This window comes from Papilio xuthus, unplaced genomic scaffold, assembly GCF_000836235.2.
Source record: "Papilio xuthus unplaced genomic scaffold, Pxut_1.1 DF829673.1, whole genome shotgun sequence".
Classification (NCBI taxonomy): domain Eukaryota; kingdom Metazoa; phylum Arthropoda; class Insecta; order Lepidoptera; family Papilionidae; genus Papilio; species Papilio xuthus.
In genome coordinates, this window is record NW_013528976.1 from 101,770 (window position 1) to 121,610 (window position 19,841).

Here is a 19,841-nt window from a genome sequence, read left to right on the forward strand (position 1 = left end):
TATCTTCAAACACCCATCTATCCACATCACATCCATCTAAACATTCGCATTTATAATATTATTAAGTTAAATAAAAAGCAGCTCTTCAAGGCATAAAATTCGAAAAAAAAGGAATAAATAGTATCCTATGTCCGTCTCCTGGCTCTAAGCTACCTCCTCAACAATTTTCAGTCATATCGGTAAAGCCGTTCTTCAGTTATAAATAGTGTAACTAACACCACTTTCTTTTATATATAGATTTAAATAAAACAACAACATTTTATTCGTATATTTTTTTATAGAAACAATAACCAATATAGAAGATACTGTTTTAAAGGCAAACAGTTAAATGCTTAAACCCGCCACAAACAAAAAAAAAAGCATAGACAAGACCAGTCTTATTTTTTAAATTACAACTAAAAATCCTATACAAAATAATTACAGTTAAAAAAAAATCCATTGCAAAATATCCAAAAATAAAAATGTTTACTAGAAGTGACATTCCAAAGTTTTTAAATATTTAATTTTTATATATTTATTTTTTTACAATGAATATGATTCTTATTAAAATTTCAAGCATAAGTTTGATCTTTTAATGAACTTTGCGAACATAATTTCCTAAAGAATTCTTTAGACGATTTACATCTTTCACTGACACAATGCGGGCATCTGAAATAAATTATTGACATCTGATTAAATAATCGAATTCAATAGAAATGAGAAATTATGACACATGACACTAAATAAAAAAAAGTTATATTTTGTCTATGGATTCATTTTGCAACTATCTGTCGTCAGCGCAAAATAAAAAAAAAACTTAATAGTCTATGTGTTCTTCCAGACTATATTCTACATATATGTCAAATCTCATCAAGATCTATGCAGCTGTTCTGGAGATATCTTCTAACATACATCTAAACATTCGCATTTATATTAGTAAGATATTTTTACAGTCAAATAAAGATATAAAGATTCATCATTACTTATGGTCATTAATAGTAAATTATAGTCAAACTTGGTCAATTGTAGTCAAAGTTAACCAATGACTCAGTCATAGTCAAACCCAATAAGTAATTATATAGTCAGTCATAGTCAATCACAGTCAAACATAGTCACCAGAGCGTCAGTGGCTCAGTGGTTAAGCAGTTGACTTGTAAGTCCTGTCAAATCCCGTCATGTAGCAATGTATTTTTACATATGTACATTTATCGTATGTTGTTACTGTGAAGGAAAACATCGTGATGCTGCACATATCTGAGAAAGTCAAATGTGTGAAGTCTTGCACTGGACCAGCCTTCACTATCACATAGTCTCACTTAGGGTAGATGAGACCCTCAGTGGAGTATAGTGACCTGATGATAGTCAATCATAGTAAATACCTGGATAAGAACTGTTTCGACACCCTGGGACCATTGGTAAGATGCTTGGCGACCACATCCGCAAGAGCAGCAATGAATATTGGATGGTCATTTGGTGCTGATGCTCTTTCTATCTGTATTACACCAGCCTGAAAGAAAATACTTTTATTACCAGATAGACTTATGAAAGTGTGTTTCGCATGAAAATATTTTAGTAGGCTGTTTTCTTCCAGACTATTCTACATCTGTGACAAATTTCTACGAAATCCATGCAGCTGTTCTGAAGATCATTCTAACATACATCTAAACATTCGCATTATTAATTAAGATTAATCTAAATCTTACTAATATTATAAATGCGAATGTTTAGATGTATGTTAGAATGATCTTCAGAACAGCTGCATGGATCTCGCTGAAATTTGTCACAGATGTAGGACAGTCTGGAAGAACATATAGGCTACTAAGTTTTTTAATTCCGCGTGTAGGGATTCGCGGGCGACAACTTTTTTTTTATATAAAAAGTGGCAAACGAGCGAGCGGCCATCTGATATCGCTGAAATAGCGAAGTGACCGTTGCCCATAGACATACGCAATTGCATATGCGTTGCCTACTTTTAATCGACGGAGGAGAGGATGCACAGAAAGATAATATTTTCCCTTTCCATGCATCCTCTCATCCGGAATGTCCATTTCTACTTCCCATCCTTTCCTTATAAGAATAAGGGTGCGAAGGGAAAGAGGACTAAATTAGGCCTCCGGGACGCACACTCATCAGACGAAACGCGGAATTACTTCCACTTGACGCCTGTCTTTTGTGTGGTCGTGGTAAAAGTAGTAGTAACTTGTATACAAACTCACCTCATGAGCAAGTTCCTCGCAATATTCAATATCCAATTCATGCAATGTCTCTATATGTTCATTGACAAATGCAATTGGCACTAAAATTAAATGCTTCCTTCCTTGTTTAGAATACGCCTGAAAAATAATTTTACTTATATACAGGGTGTCCCAAAAGGTTACGTACATAGGAAGGGGGATGAAAGGGGTGGTCACAAGGGTCACCAGAAAAATTCTCCTCTGGGTATTAAAAAAAATGGCGTTTTTTAAAAACTTAAAAATTTTACACCTTCTGGGGCAATTTTAATTTTCTTTAAAATCTTTGTTAATCCACCCCTATCATCCCCCTTCCTATGTACGTAACCTTTTGGGACATCCTATATATTATATAAAAACCCTTAAAGGGTCACTATGTTGTCCGTCTGTCTATCAAGACCCTTAGATAGAACGTTACAAACAATCATATGATTTCTCTAAAGCAGCACAGACTCATCTGCTATAAGTTAATAGACTGAGAGGGCACACGGTAAGAGGAAATTTCCACTTCTAAAACATCCCCTCCCATGTCTTGATTTCCTAAGATTCAAAAGGGTTGGAAAAGAAAGTTTTTTTTCAATTATAAGGAGGCAAACGAACAAGCGACAAGTTTAATTCTCCGGAATAGCGAAGCGACCACAGCCCATTGACAACCTTACAAATGCATTGCATTCTTTAAGCAGAAGAGGGGAAGGATAGAAAGATTTCCTCTTCCTATGCGTCCTTTCCTCTGTCAAACTTAATCTTCCAATCCGTACCTTATAAGAAAAGATTGTGAAGGGAAAGAGGACTTAAATATCCGACACCCCTGCATCAGACTATTGGAATGACTTCAATTTGAGGCTTGTCTTCCATGTGGTCGTGGTATTATGCCAGAGCAGACCTGCTGCGACATGCTGTCACTACTCTCACCAGTCTTACCTTGATAGCATCATCTGTGTACGGCTGTAACCATGGCAACGGTCCAACTTTCGATTGCCACACGAGACGATGAGGATTGGGTAGTTTCAACTCATTCATTGTAGCAGCTACAGTTGCTGCCACTTCGTGAGGGTAGGTATCACCACGGGATACCGCCTTGGATTTAAATATGATATTTAATCAGTAGTCAATAATTACTATAGTTTACCAATATTGACTATAATTGACTAACTTTGACCATATTTGACCACTAATGACAAAGCGTAGTTTTATTATAAAAAGTTTGGATGTATGTTAGAAGATATCTCCAGAACAGCTGCATGGATCTTGATGAAATTTGTCCTAAATATAGAACATAGTCTGGATGAACACATAGACTAACATTTTTTTTAATACCGCGCAACGAAGTCGCAGGGGACAGCTAGTAATATTATAAATGCGAATGTTTGGATGTTTGTTAGATTGTATTTACAGAACGACTGCATAGATCTAGATAAAATTTGTCATAGATATAGAACATAGTCTGGATGAACACATAGGCTACGTTTATAAATACCGCGTAATGTATAAATATTATGCAATTTGTGTAAAGACAAAATCTTTATTTATTTTTATTTTGAATAGTCAATTGTAGTCATATTGTCAAAAGTTTTTTTTTTTTATATAAATGACGTAATTTTCTTTTATATACTTACTTTTAAAGGTAAACTATGTGCTGTAAACATAATTAATACATCATTCCTTAAACTGGAATCGAATTTTTCTAATTTCTCTTTAATTCTTTCAGTAAATACTTTAGCTAATAAAGGATGTGTCGGCCAACGTTCAATCATACTGAATTTTATATTTTGTGGTATTTGTCTGGAAATAAATTTATCCTTTCTTGGTATAAGAGTACGTAATAAATAGGGGGATAAGGTAGAGGAGGGCTTAGGAGGAGGTGAAATGAAAGGGTGACATGATTAAGTGTGAAACCTGGGACAAGAACAATGAGATGATGTATGACATTTGACTGAATACAACAATTTATAAACTTACTAGACAAATTGTAAAATATTAACAAATTAGCAACAAACGTTTTTAATCGATAAATCTATATATATAAAAGAAAGTGGTGTTAGTTACACTATTTATAACTCAAGAACGGATGTACCGATATGCCTGAAAATTGTTGAGGAGGTAGCTTAGAGCCAGGAGACGGACATAGGATACTATTTATTCATTTTTTTTTTCGAATTTATATCTTGAAGCGTTGCTTTTTATTTAACTTATCTATATATTAAGTTTTTTTATATATCCACGGGGACGGAGTCGCGGGCGACAGCTAGTATTTGATATAGATTGATGTAACAAAACCAAATTATATAATTTAAAAGTTAGAAATCGACAGAGGAGATACTTAGAAAGAGGATATGTCCTATACTAAATCTACTTTATCCATCTTAACCTTATAACAAAAGATGTGGGAAGGGGAGGGGACTAATTAGTAAACTTACCTTTTCCTATAAAAGTCAGCAATAGCATTCAAACTGGAGCCAGTAGTAGCACAACTGTATTGAGGATATTGAGAAAATATCACTGCCCTCTCAATACCGTCCCTATAAAAGTGATTTTTTAGTAAATAACCAAAAAAAAAACAAAAAACTCAGTTCTTGTATATGAAAAACTAATCATTTTACAACACCATCGATGGAAAAAACCCTCCCTTATAATAATGCATATTCCAAGAACTGTTAAATGATTTTTCTAATTTTACAATTTACATCTCCGATTGTAAAACATACTTTTCCAATTTCGAATTTTACATCTCCATTTTTAAAAATTAACTAACTGTAAAGTTTAGTACTCCAATTGTAAAACTTACTTCTCCAATTGCTCAAATGTCTCATCGGTGAAGGGTGGCACATATCTAAACGCGACGTAATGTTTATGAGGTGCTGATTCAGGAAGCATTTGGTCTAGAGCTTTTGTTAACATGCTACCTGGAATAATTTATTTTAAAATCAATCTTATTTCTTCATCATCATCAGCTCACTATACGTCCCCACCGAGGAGCTCAAGTTAGGGTGATTAGGCCACAGTCAACTACGCTGGCCAAGTGCGGGTTGGTTGACTTCACACATATCTTTGAATTTCTTCTCAGATATGTGCAGCATCACGATGTTTTCCTTCACCGTAAGAACGTCGTATAAATGTACATATGTAAATCGGAAATCGAAAAACTCATTGGTATATGGCGTGATTCGAACACAGGACCCGCAGATTGCAAGTCAAGTGCTTGACCCCTGAGCAACTGACGCTCTTCATCTTATTTCTTATCTTACTAATATTATATGGTTTAGTTGGATGGGTGGATGGATGGAGGTATCTCCAGAACGTCTACATGGATCTTGATGAAATTTGGCATAGATGTAGATCATAGTCTGGAAGAACACATATACTACTAATTAAGCCTTTTTTCAAACGCGGGCGTCAGCTTAGATAGATGTTTAAAGGTATCTCCAGAACTGCTTTTGGTGTCAGAAGAACACAGTTTTTGGTATTAGAAACCCACAGTTAGTGTTCATTTTAACAGACTGAAACTTATGCTGCGGAGGTTTTAATTTCACTTAAAGTTGTTAAATACACTGGCCGTTACAATTTCAGTTACCATGGGTTTCTAATACCAAAAAATCTGTATAAGACATATTCTCACCGCTATCAAATGGAGTTTGTGAAGTCAGAAACCCACTGTTAGTATGTACCTTGTAAATTAGTCCACTTCAATATAGGTGAACCTCCACCAATTTCCATATATTTCTTCTTTACTTCATCAGTCCGTCTACTTGCTATCCAGGGTCCTAATCTGCTCTGAACGGGTAACTGGATCATATCACGATCAGTCATAATACGATGTAAATAAGCGCCCACCTGAAAGTAAAACAACAAATATATACCTCTCTTTCTTTCTTAGATTGTTTTATATCTTTCTTCTCTCTCATGTAACGAAATTTGACCATGTATGTATATTTGACTATGAAATTTATTTGTGTCATTTGTCAGTACTAGCAGTTATTAAATACTAGCAGTCGCCCGCGACTACGTCCGGGCGGAGTTAAAAAATATATATGTTTTTCCAGACTATGTTCTACATATATCCCAAATTTCATCTAATTCAGCCGTTCCGGAGATATCCATTTAAACTTTTACATTTTTAATAACATAAGATCAAAAGTTTAGATGGATGTTTGTTAGAATTTATCTCCGGATCGGCTCAACAGATCTTGATGATATTTGGCACAGATGTAGAACATCTACACTACAAGGGTTTTAAATTTTGAGCAGACGGAACCGGGTACGACAACTAATTGTGAAATTAACATACAAATCTATACAAATAAAATTAGAGTCTTAAATTTTATACACATTATGTATTTGTATTGCTGATAAATGAATAACCAATTTTTAAATGCTTTATCTGTCCGCAAGGCTATGTATGTTCAGTGTTATCTCGGAAACATGTGGACAGATTTTGACATGACTTTGACTGGAAGGTAGCTGACGTACACGAGAATGTTATAGGATACTTTCTTTTATTCCAGAAGACCTTAGTGACCTTGTATGATTTTATTACAATGTTTTATTATTTTCAATTCCATACATTGTCTTTTGAATAACATGTTATGATTTTTATACTAAAACTAGCGGACCCGACAGACGTTCTGTTCGTCCTGTCTACACGTCTTTAATTTGAATAAATTAATATGAAGTTAATATTTGATGAAAATTGTGAATCTAAACCATTCCCAGATCCCCTTGAACACACACAAAAATTTTTATCAAAATCGGTCCAGTCGTTTGAGAGAAGTTCAGTGACATACACACGCACAGAAGAATTATATATAAAGACTAGCGGACAGACAGACGTTGTCTGACAATTTGACACTGCGATGGTAGCGCCGTCTGTCGGATCCAATGTAAAACATTCCAAAATCAACAACTACTAATAAATTAAAAATTAATTAAAAAAAACATTGACCAGCGGACAAAATTGTGAAACTAAACCATTCCCAGATCCCCTTGAACACACACAAAAAATTTCATCAAAATCGGTCCAGTCGTTTGAGAGAAGTTCAGTGACATACACACACACAGAAGAATTATATATATAAAGAAGATATCTTTAAAAAAAATTAGGTTAGTACACTTAGATAACCTTTCTAGATATACAGGTTTTAACCTTAGCATCAAGCATCCGTTTAGGTCATGTGAGAAGTTGTACGGAAATAATAATATCACTATTTTATATTATAAATGCAACTGTTTGGATGAATGTTAGAAGGTATCTCCAGAACAGCTCAACAGATTTTAATGAAATTTGACATACATATAGAACACAGGCTACTAATTAAGTTTTTTTAAATATCGTATGGATGCGCTGGAGACAGCTAGTTTCATATAAATAAAAGTATATCAAATGCAATAGATTTTTGACCTTAAATTTCAAAAATAATCTTTTTCTTATCAAAATTGATCTTTTTCTTATTAAAAGTGCGTATTTTCCTTCAATATGCATTACGCCTGACTTAGGGCAGGCTCCGAGTACCTCAGCGGGGGATGTACAGTGAGCTGATGATGTTGCATACCATCCCCCGAGTACTTACCTCGTCTACAGTTTGAGGTCCACCCATATTCAACATAACTATAGCAGTTTTAGGTTTCTGTGCGGTTTCCGTGTGTAGTGCGGCTGATAGACGCATCACTATTGAGTTCCTCCGACCTGGAATTAAAATTGTTTTTCTATACAATATGATAAGGTTATTTTGATTCTTTGCATTGAATAGGCCCCAAAAGTACTGAACCGATTTGAAAATTTCTTTTACAATATTTAAAATTACTTTACATTACTATCATACTAATATTATAAATGCAAATATTTGGATGTATGTTTGTTTGAAGGTATCTCCAGAACAGCTACATGGATCTCTCTGAAATTTGGCATAGAACATAGTCTAGAAAATACATAGGCGAATTAAGATTTTTTTCAATTCCGCGCCGACGTTGTCGCTGGCGACTGTTAGTTATAAAATAAACGGAGGTCTATAGACTCTGCCTACCCCTCTGGGTTACTGATATGGGATATGATACTGATGTTGTTATCTATATAATAGATAATAAAAATACATAAAGTGTATTTTGATGAATAACAATGAATAATCACATTTTATAATAGTCATTGTATAAAAGTTTCTGCGGTTTAAGTTTGCTGGATATTTTTAATAGAAAAAAATTGATAGCTACAAAGGTGGTAGAAGAACGAAGAAATTATGGGAGAGAGTGAAATCAAATGACGCGCGATAGGTATAGAAGAGCGGTACATGTTGTGCCGGTTTCGTAAAAAAGGGCAACTTTATGATGAAGAATTAAAAACGTTGAAATAAAACTAGGTCACATATTAGACAATAATACTGCAATAAATGATAGGTATTTAAAAATAATTAACACTTACATAATGAGACCAACATTTTCCACCAATTTTAATCAAATATTACGAAATTTTGTAAAATATTCACAGTAAGATTACTTATTATAAATATCTGAAAATCCCTATTGCTAACAATATAATTTTATACTTTAAACCACAATACTCTTAATACGTCTTTAACAAATTAAATAAAAATCGAATGCTTAAATATGTTACAAATCAGCACAAAATTGAATTGTTTTTATATTTTTTTTTAGAAGTTTCACAGATTATCCGAGGAATGTCAAATAAGTGACTTCATACCATAGATTAAAATTAAAAAACACACAAATTATAATCGTTTTTGGAAAAGTTAAAATTGTTCTTTAAGAATTAATTATTGAAAAAACTATTTCCTGATTAAAATTCTTAATTAAAGTGTATGGTGTTACTTAAAACGGAGAAAAGAATTTTATTTTATCCTTTTACAATGCTCGATTGGATGTTATTGGATACTCTGTAAAGTGTTAACATATGTTGCGTTTTTGATACATAAAAGTGAACGTCAAATCAAAGCTGCATTAAAAAGTATTTTATTGTTAAAAGTATTTCTTGAATGTTATTTTTCTATTTGATTGGAGCTTGAATAACTATAAGTGATTTAATACAATGTCGTGTCGCAATGCATCTCATGCTGGTAGCTGGTACACCGAGAATGGTATATTTACAACTTCATTATTTTTTACCTTTATAATAAATATATAATTTCCCTATTAAATAGTAATGCAACTTCGATATACGAAGCAATTTTAATAGCTTATTAATCTTTTCAAAATTATAAACCTTTGTCTACATATAAAGATGACAATGTTAAAAGGTTAATGACCTTTCTAAAAGGTCTTTTGTAAAATACCTGCTAACTGTGATTTTAATTTATGCGATTGCATTAAAATAAACTTATACGGTTTGTTGATTCTACCTGTGCCTGGTAATATAAACGATAAACATTTTTGTTCACGTATTTATATTTGATCCCTTTGTTGGGTTTATTTTTATTTCGCTTGTAAATTACAAACAATTACATTGAATTTTGTTGTTCTAAAGGTGTAATTCATAATTATTTGTTGTAAATCAAATTGTTTTTAATTTTTTTTCTTACGTTTTTTTTATAAATATAAAGGTTACGTTCGTTCGGAAACGATGTTCTTGACAGCAAAAGTGCGCGTGATTTTTATTTTTTTTGAGTTAAATAATTACTCTTTATTAAGTATTATCTCTTATTGTAGCATTAAATTAAAAATTCATGATCATGCGGAAAGTATTTTTTCATATTTTTTTGTTATTTTCAAATATCGTGAAAGAATATTGATTTCCGAACGCAAACGATCGTCGCCATGACAGCGTTTCAAACAGTTGTCAATCAACGGATCTTTGTTAACATTTTCTACATTCGAAATACGTATAATTTTGTTGAAATAATTTAATAATGTCGGATAAACGTAAAACATTCGCTTTACCTATATCAAAGCCTGTTAAAACAACGCAAGTACCGTCATCCGTGCGTAAAACTATTACTACGTCTAAAAAGAAAATTGTACCAAAACTTAACACAACGTTATGTACCAAATTAAACCCGGCTGATGTTACTATTTGCAAGGCTGATGATTTACAAGATTTCGAAGAACAATATCGTCAAATAGCTTACGGCAAATTCATGCGTACAATGTTAGAAGAATGTTTAGTGCGTGATAAATTTGAACGAGAAGAAACTGAAGTGGATGTTCAAATGTGTCAATTGGCTGAACGATTTAACAAAACAACGGAACAATTAGATAAAACAAGCAGAAGATTAAAGGAAATATCATTTATTGTTGAACAACAAAGGTTTGTATATTATTTATAACCAAAGAAATCAATTGCAGAGACACTTGTCTTAAAACATATAGTTTTCTCTGCTTGCGGTGGAAAAATATAATTACCATAGCAGTGAAGTTCTTTAATTGATTAGCTTAACTTTGTAAGCAAATACAGTTGAGACTTGGTAAGCAAGAAACCTATATAGGTGAGTCATTATCCAGTTCCGGTGGAGAACCTCCATAAGCGAGAAGTGAGATTTACCTGGTAACCTCTGTGGGAAGGTAAATTATTGTGTTTTCTTGGACTCTCGCTTATCCAGATTTGACTGTATTGTAAATGTTAGCTACTTTTACCTGACTCAAGAATATATTTATTTTCATGTTTGTTAGTCCTATTGTGAACATCCTTGAGGCTAAACTAACCTGATTTTGTTTTGTGAGATATGAATCCAAATTCAAAACAGTATAGTCTGTTGGTATTTAATTATTCAAACTTTCGTGAGACATAAACTAGGCTAAACACTCACATATATTCGCCTGTTGGCGGCACCAACTAGTTTGGAGTTTCACTGTGAGTGAGCAACAGGCGGCGTCCGCGAAATAATACCAGTCCCACTCATGATGAAGGGTCCTTGATGGGCTCGAAACTAGTCTGTGCCGCTACCGGATGAATATATGTGAGTGTTTAGCCGTTTTTATATATGTTAGTATAGTCTGTTGGATTTTTTTGGCTTTTTAATTAACAAATAGTATTATTAATTTGTATCTAATTTATGTGAATAGTCTTACATTCAGATTTATTTAATTTAATTTTTGCAGATTATCAGATTTAAAATCAAATGATTACACGCAGTTCCATGAAATGTCTCAGAAATCGAATGCCGAAGAATTATTACAAAACTTAGCGAGTACAGAACAAACATTACTTGATAAATTGGAAACGAAAAATGTCGATTTCGGTTACGACAAGGAAACTGGACATAAACAATTATTGGACGCTGTTACGGATGCAATTGAAGGATTAGCGGAGATAAAGAAACATTCTAATTTAGATGTAAATAAGTTTAAAGAATATGAGAAGACACAAAGTACTTTGAATAACTTGGAACGAGAGAAATTTGATTTGGAAAGTATGAGGTTACAGTTTGAAACAAAATTTCCTAATTTCAACGAGAATTTGATAAAAGATGCTTCAGAAAGAATCGCCCAGTTGTTAGATAATGAAGATAGTGATGATTGATATTCGATTATTGGATTTAAAGTTTTTTATATATATTTTTTTTATATCATAAGGTGGCAAACGAGCGAGCGGCCACCTGAAATCGCTGAAGTAGCGAAGTGACCGTTGCCCATAGACATATGCAATTTCATATGCGTTACCTACCTTTAATCAACGGAGGAGAGGATGCACAGAAAGAAACTATCATCCCTTTCCTTGCATCCTCTCATCCGGAAAGTCCACTCCCACTTCCCATCCTTTCCTTATAAGAAAAAGGGTGGGAAGGGAAAGAGGAGTAAATTAGGCCTCCGGGACGCACACTCATCAGACGAAACGCGGAATTTCTTCCACTTGACGCCTGTCTTCTGTGTGGTCGTGGTATTTCACCGGGCGAGCCGGACCGATTCGTACAAAGATGTTAAAGCGGGCCCTACCACTGTTAAATAGTTTAGGTTTTCAAGACTAAAATTCCAGTTTAAAACATTTCCAAGCAGTTATGACTTAGGGGTCTTCAAAAACATCTACAGTTCCTCTGGTGTCGCATATCTCCATGGGGGTCGGATCAAATAATTTTAGGCTATCCATTGCTTGTTTGCCCTCTTTTATAAAATAAACTAAAAATCATGACTTTACTCACATATATGGTGTAGGTACTGACTAGATTCATACATGACTAGATTTTCTTTAGGCTAGAATTTCAGTAGCTGATTTGAAGTAAATTTAATATAATTTCTTGATTTTTTTTCTTGATAAATATAATGTTAACTTTACAAATGTGTTTGATTTTATTTATTTTATAAATTTTACCTTTTGCTTACTTTGATAATAATTTCTGTGTAATTATTTGTTATATTCAATAGAAATAAGAAACATATCCAAATAATCTACCTTTATATGTAAGACGTTACAAACAGACATGTTTTTATCATCTATTTAAACAAGAAAAAACTCTTAACTTGATGATACAAGTTAATCCAAAAAAATATTTTAACGATAAAACAGGACACAATAAATAAATCTTACTAATATTATAAATGCAAATGTTTAGATGTTTGTTATAAGATATCTCCAGTTCGGCTCAACGGATTTTAATTAAATTTGTCATAGATGTAGAACATAGTCTGGAAGAACACATAGACTAATTAAGTTCTTTTGTAAATCCACGCTAAGGGTATCACGGGCGACAGCTAACTTGCATTTATAATATTAGTAAGATTTGTCTGTACATCTCCGATATATAAGCAATGCATTTGCAACATTTTAATTTAATAAATTTGCTAGATTTCTATCTAGTTAGCTTTAAGAAAAATGTTACACGAGTTTTTAGTATCAAAGCATTTTCAGGTACGGAGCTATCTAGGCAATTGGACCTCTGGTTGTCCAAAGCTGATCTTACACATGGACCAGCAAGAGCTATTATAGCACCGTAAGTAAATAATTTTCAAAGTTAGTAACAACGCCATCTATTGACAGGAAAAATATGTTAATTTAGAACAACGCCATCTATTGGAGTAAAAAATTATTTTACTTATGCTTACAGCCACGCGGGTTACTCTTACTGCGGCGCGTGCGCAGCGTACGCGTATAGACAAGTCAGTCCGGTTGTAGTGTAAGTTATAATACTGATATTCATTATCACTATTTTTTTTAATTTTAAGTGCATTTTTGGTCAAACTTTTTTGTTTTTAAAATGAAGAGGGTTTACCAGTATCTTGCTTTATGGGCACTTGACAGAGAATAGTCACACGAGACAAGGAGTTTATAATTGTATCTGGTTAAGCGACAGCCTAAGGGTTCTATCTAAAGAGTTCCTTGTTTATGGAGGTTGTTTGTTGGGACCTGACAATGACTCTAGCTTGTAAAGGTATCTCGTTTATCCAGGATACATCGGTAAGGGTAAGCCTAAGAAGAAATGGATTGCGAGGAAATCTTGGAACAAAAGAAATCTACTTATTATTAGTACAGTCTCAGTGTGCTTATACAGTTTTTTTTTTATTTCCAGTAAACGTATCTTCATTTTGGGCCCCTCGCATCACGTGAGGTTGGGCGGCTGCGCTCTATCCTCTCTGGATAAATATCAGACGCCCCTCTACGATCTTACAATAGACAAACAGAGTAAGTTATAGTAAAGTTATTAAGATACTTTGTTAACTTACTAGTATAGAAATAATCTTGACACAAGGCAATCTAGTTTGAACTCATGTCACCTACCCTATCTGTCTTAGTAAGTTGTAACGTTTTTTTTTTATTTTGTAAGTTTTTAATACTAGATTAAAGGAATGATAAAAAATTCTACTTTAGTATTAATTTTATGTTATATTTTCATGTTTTATGTCTTGCTTGGTATAATTAAAAAAAAATCATATTAAAATTAAAAACAGCGCCATCTGTTAGTGTAAAAAATTAACTAATTTTCCTAAAAAAAAAACATGTAACATCGGTAATAATTTTTACTTAGTATATTCGGAACTGGAAGCAACTCGTCAGTTTGAATGGATGGATGTACAGACGGATGAAGATGAACATTCTATAGAAATGCATCTACCCTACATCGCTAAGGTTATGGAAGAGTAAGTTATTATCAAAAAGTAAACTATTCGTCAAAATAATATTAACAAATACCTTTATGACACTCTCTGTAAGAATACGAATCGAATGACACCTCATTTGTCAAAATCTGTTCACTACGATACAGGATGTTACAAAATATCTAATCGTAAAAAAAGTAAAAAAAAAAATCTTATTACACAGTATGTTTATTAATTACAACTAATAGTGTATTTTTTTATATTTAAGGTATAAAACCGGTTTCACTATTATACCAATTTTAGTTGGATCTTTAACTCCAGAGAAAGAAGCCAAGTGAGTATTACTATACTAGCAATCGCATACGACTTCGTTTATAATAAAATAAACTGACTAGTTTCCCTAGGCGTTATTCCAGACGATACATCTTAGTGTCAAATTGCATATAGACCTATTTAATTATTTTAGCTACTATTCATTTAAACTTATTTATAATATTAGTAAGATTATAGGCAATTGTAGTCTGAAGTTTTGCTAAAAATCTACCTGCGGAATAAAAAAAATAAGTAGTCTATGTGTTCTTCCAGACTATGTTCTACATCTATGACAAATTTCATTTTTTTTTACATCATAAGGTGGCAAACGAGCGAGCGGTCACCTGCAATCGCTGAAATAGCGAAGCGACTTGCTCATAGACATACGCAATTGCATATGCGTTGTCTACCTTTATCGACGAAGAAGAGGATGCACAGAAAGAAAATATTTTCCCTTCGCATGGATGCTCTCATCCGGAAAGTCCACTTCCACTTCCCATCCTTTCCTTATAAGGAAGAAGGTGGGAACGGAAAGAGGACTAAATAGGCCTCCGGGACGCAAAATCAAAATCCAATGACCTGTTTTACAGATACCTTCTAATTAACATCTCAAACCAGCATTTATAATATTAGTAAGATTAAGATTTTTTTTACTGTTTTCCTATACATTAGATACGGGTCAATCCTGGCCCCATATTTAGCGGATCCTCAGAACTTGTTTGTGATATCATCTGACTTCTGTCATTGGGGCTCACGTTTCCGATACACCTGGAAAGATACATCCAGGGGACATATCTACGAGAGTATCGAATGGCTTGATAAACAGGTGAAATATGGTTACTGTCTCTTACCCGACTGACAAAGGGTAAGTTAGGTAGACCAATATATAGCCCAGTTGACTCAAGTGGCTTTGAGGTTAAGCATTTGACTTGTAAATTGCAGGTCCTGGGTTCGAATCTCGCCATGTATTAATTTTTTTCGAGTTACATATGTACATTTATCCGACGTTTTTACGTTATATGACTTTGGCACAAAATACATATTGTGGGTGTGAGATTTTTTCGATTTTCTCGAGTATATTGTAAAATAAGAAAGTGTTGCAAATAAAGTTATAGATTGCTTTGATGAGGCTCTGAGTCAGTCGGGTCTTTTCAAGTTTTTTTTCTTTATATAACTATTTATTTGATGTTTTCGTTAAAATATCTTCAATCTATATCAACAGGGTATGAACATAATAGAGAAGATGGATCCCCGCGCCTTCACAGATTATCTCAACAAGTATGGGAACACGATTTGTGGTAGACATCCCATTGGAGTGTTACTTCAAGTAATGTTTTTTTATATCTTGCAATTCTTTATATTTTCATATCTATATATATAAAAGAAAGTTGTGTTAGTTACACTATTTATAACTCAAGAACGACTTTACCGATATGTCTGAAAATTGTTGAGGAGGTAGCTTAGAGCATGGAGACGGACATAGGATACTATTTATTCATGCATTTTTTTTATATCCACGCGGACGGAGTCGCGGGCGACAGCTAGTTAATAATATTTTTTGTTCACAGGCCATATCAAAATTACAAAGTCAATCGAATTCATCAAAAATGTCGTTAAAATTTCTAAAATACGCTCAATCTTCTCAATGTATGAGCCATCAAGACTCCTCCGTGTCATACGCGAGCGCATCACTTGTGTTTGAATAAATATAAACATTAAAAAAATATATATTATACATGTAACATCCTGTATACGGTAAGTTATTTTGACAGAAAATATTAAAAAAAAACCTACATAACCTTAAAAATAACATGAAACGAACATCTATTCTATGAGATATTAAACCTAAAAATTTAAATAAATAACCAAATATCAATAAAAAGGCTGTTCTTAACTAAAGTTACAAGAAACTGACAATTTTAAACGCCTCTATATTTAACTTTTTATAAAGTAAACTTAAGCAGCCATATTTGGAAAGTAATTTTTTGACATTTGACCTTGTTATGGGGGCGCTAGTGAGATATCATTTAGCTTGACTTATGGTCACTGGGAATTCTAAAATACGCAACTAATATTCTTGTTTTTTGTGAATTTAATAAAATGGGTTCAAAAGACAAAGACTTCGTTATCTTTTGTATTAATTTTGAAGTGTAGTAAAGATTTTTATGGAACAAAATCTTTCTTATCTTTTTTTTTATTTGTGATTTATTAAAAAAAAGTATAGATCTATGCGTAATCCAGAGCAAAAATGTGATTATTTTGTTTGAGTAAATTTCCTCGGTTTTTTTTTGTCGTAAAAGTTAAATGTTTCCTAAAAAGACGTCAAACTTGTAGTAAACACTATCTATTTATATATCTGAAAAATTATTACCAAAACATAATAATAATTTAACTAAGAGATGTATTTTATTTTATTTGAATTTAAGAACAACCTGTATGTTACGGCTAGCTTTAAAACTTTAAACTCAATATGGGATTTTTTATAAACTTAAAATATAAGTAATAACCCAATTTATAAACAATTTTAATTTAGTGAATGTCACAAAAAATACTTTTAAATTCTTCCATTTTTTCTTATTTTTAAGTCTTATGTTAAAAAAAAATATTTAAGAAAATATGATTTAAATACGGCAACTATATTAATCAAAAGATATAAAAACTATTAAAGGTAAGGTAAGTAACAGTAAAATTCGATTGGAGTTCTTAAGTTATGTTATTTAAACCAAATAGAACAATAATTAAAACATAAAAATATATTTACGTTGTTTTTACGAAAAAAAAAATAATTTTCTAACAGCACAGTTTAAATATTTAAGTTTATGCATTTTAATAAGCTGCATTTGTATTAAAAACCTTTGTAAAGAAAATGTTGTTTTTTTTTACTTTTTAACAAACTTTAGTTGTAATCAAAGAGTATATAGCCTTTTTGGTGTATTTATTGTTTTTAAAAATATTAACTAGCCAGAGACAAATGTCACTGTCAGCTGTCACGCAATATGTCAAATCTCATTGTCAATTATGAGACACGATAGTAAATTTTTCGTATACAAATAAAAAGAGGAATAAAGTTAAATTAATATATTAATAAATAAAAAACTATATAGACATGAGCACAGATGCTATTATCAACAAAAGGAATCAATTGAAGGACAAATATAAATCATGGTATTGTTTGGATGCATATAATAATACTCCACCGAAATGTTTCAAAAACGTACAAGTGCAACAATTCAAGAAGAATAAAAGTGTTTCTACTGTTATAAGTAAGACTAATTTCCTAAATATCAAACGAGATTCTCAAATAATCAGCATTCTCAAAACTATATTCAACATATTCGTGTTTTTTTGTACCGCAACAACATTTTTGTATAGACCATTAACTTATTTAGTAAAAATGTTGATTGTAGGCAGAAGTCCTACACTTAAAAAATTTGTTGAAACGAAATTTTAAGTATTATTTTGTTATATTAAAATATTTCATTGTTTTATTTTGTTTAATTTTACATAAAGTCAGCGTCATATAGATCGTAACAGACAAGATATGCAAATATATAGGTACATCAAAAGTAATCAATTATATCGGTACAACAAAAGTTCAAATTGATAATTACATTCACCCTGCTCAAATACATCGGTACATACACAGCGTCAAATATATGAGTACATGCAAGGTGCCCATAAATATCGTAGCAGCCACAGCGTCATAAGTAACGAAGCAATCAAGGTGTGCAAAAATATCGTAACATTTGACAAAATTGAACTCTATCTCTTTATACCTGTGATTCAATTTGGAATAAACTACTTCTGTTACATTCATTTGACACTTTGTATTAACATTATAGGTTGTCCGGAAAGTTCGTTCTGATTTTCGATATAAAGCTTACAATAGACTGTAGCTGAAGTGGATTCATTTTCGGATTTGCACCATTATCAAACGTCACAAAAATTTCTATATTGTGAATAATTTCATTTCATTGGTTGAGATAAAAACTATTTTTTTAAATTTTAGCCAAAAATAAAAGACGTTTTAGGTATAGAGTCGTACCAATATAATTTAAAAACGTTTCCAAAAATTTAAGAGAACAGGGTTTCAATTTTCCTTATAAAGCGGCACGAACTTACTGGGCAACCCAATATTTTTCTTCTCCTGTCATAACGCTTAAATATAAAAGTTTGTCACGCCGAATATGACACATACGTAATAACTATAATAATATCAAATTTTGCCTTGTCACAATATATACAAGTTTGGCGCAGTATTCTAGTATGTTTGCCGTAATATGTAAGTTTACCGGTTCGAATCTCAGGCTACTTTTTTATCATTTTATCAATCACGGGGTTATTTTTTCATAACCAGTAAAAATTTGTTAATGCAAAATTTTGCTCGACAATTTTTTTTATTGCAATCGACCAAAAATTTGATGTAGTTTGGATATTGACATTCAGTTTTTTTCTTTGTTTCTTAAATATAATCAGTATCAGTAAAAGGTAAAAGTAAAAGTGTTATTTTTACAGGTACAAGTTTAACAAACATGAGTAATAAACAAATTACATGCCAATAGCATCGCTTTATCTCCTTCATTTTTGTTTGAAATAGAAAAGTACTTTAACGGTCAAACTCATTAGTCCAAGGCAATATCAAAAAGTATCTAATAACTACGGCGATAGAGTTTAATTACATGTGCTTCGATATTAAAATTAAAAAGTTTAAATATAAAAAAAAAATAGTGGCTTGGAATTTGAACCGCCGACCTTACGTACCAACGGCGGCGAACGGTAAGGCCACGTGACCAAACTAGCATATATGATGGCAAACTTAAATTTGATGTTGGTTTTATCTACCTAATATCTGTCATCCGCGACGAACACTTTTAGTAAATTTTGAAAAATGGTAACAGAAGTAGTCTATTCAAAAGAAATTCAGAATTCAAAATACATTGGCGACGAGGATAAAACCGTGAGTACGGAAATAAACTGGAAAAAAAAGGAAAGAGAAAACCAGTGTGTAAAAAAAAACAACATTTCAGTAATTGATAGACGAAAGTATTGTTTAAATTATTGTGTTACCTTACATAAAAAAATTAAAATAGAAGGTAATGGATTGCTAAAAATAGCAACAGTCTTCTCTGTTTACATATGATAGTTATTTGTAAAACGTGGCCTTCAGTTGTTCCCAGCCGTGAATGTTTTAAAAACGGTTCGGAATGTAAAGTTAACCAATTGAATATCGAAATAAGATCACAATATTTGACTATCAGAGATACAGATTCATTGCTATGCTCGTCCGTCTAAGTTGTTCACTACAAAGTGCACAACGATGTCACATCGAAATATATGTGCAAGCGTACATTC

At 32.3% G+C, this 19,841-nt stretch overlaps 3 protein-coding genes across 3 annotated transcripts; 2 read left to right on the forward strand and 1 right to left on the reverse strand.

Annotated features, from left to right (window-relative positions):
- Positions 1-493: 493 nt before the first annotated feature.
- On the reverse strand, positions 494-8,830 carry FeCH (ferrochelatase, mitochondrial). Its single transcript, XM_013307304.1, has 10 exons — positions 8,620-8,830; positions 7,775-7,890; positions 5,876-6,041; positions 4,996-5,113; positions 4,628-4,729; positions 3,827-3,992; positions 3,132-3,287; positions 2,196-2,312; positions 1,359-1,486; positions 494-648 (listed from the first exon to the last, which is right to left on the reverse strand). The coding sequence occupies exons 1-10, from the start codon at positions 8,633-8,635 to the stop codon at positions 552-554; spliced, it is 1,182 nt and encodes a 393-aa protein (XP_013162758.1). The 5' UTR covers positions 8,636-8,830; the 3' UTR covers positions 494-551.
- A 289-nt stretch (positions 8,831-9,119) lies between these two features.
- Positions 9,120-16,646, forward strand: LOC106114524 (protein MEMO1). The gene is made up of 9 exons (XM_013307774.1): positions 9,120-9,292; positions 12,994-13,075; positions 13,190-13,258; positions 13,652-13,764; positions 14,108-14,219; positions 14,446-14,511; positions 15,162-15,315; positions 15,712-15,816; positions 16,058-16,646. Exons 1-9 carry the CDS (start codon positions 9,244-9,246, stop codon positions 16,193-16,195), a joined length of 888 nt encoding a protein of 295 aa, XP_013163228.1. The 5' UTR covers positions 9,120-9,243; the 3' UTR covers positions 16,196-16,646.
- On the forward strand, positions 9,957-11,753 carry LOC106114533 (uncharacterized). The gene is made up of 2 exons (XM_013307785.1): positions 9,957-10,458; positions 11,250-11,753. The coding sequence occupies exons 1-2, from the start codon at positions 10,061-10,063 to the stop codon at positions 11,668-11,670; spliced, it is 819 nt and encodes a 272-aa protein (XP_013163239.1). The 5' UTR covers positions 9,957-10,060; the 3' UTR covers positions 11,671-11,753.
- Positions 16,647-19,841: the final 3,195 nt, after the last annotated feature.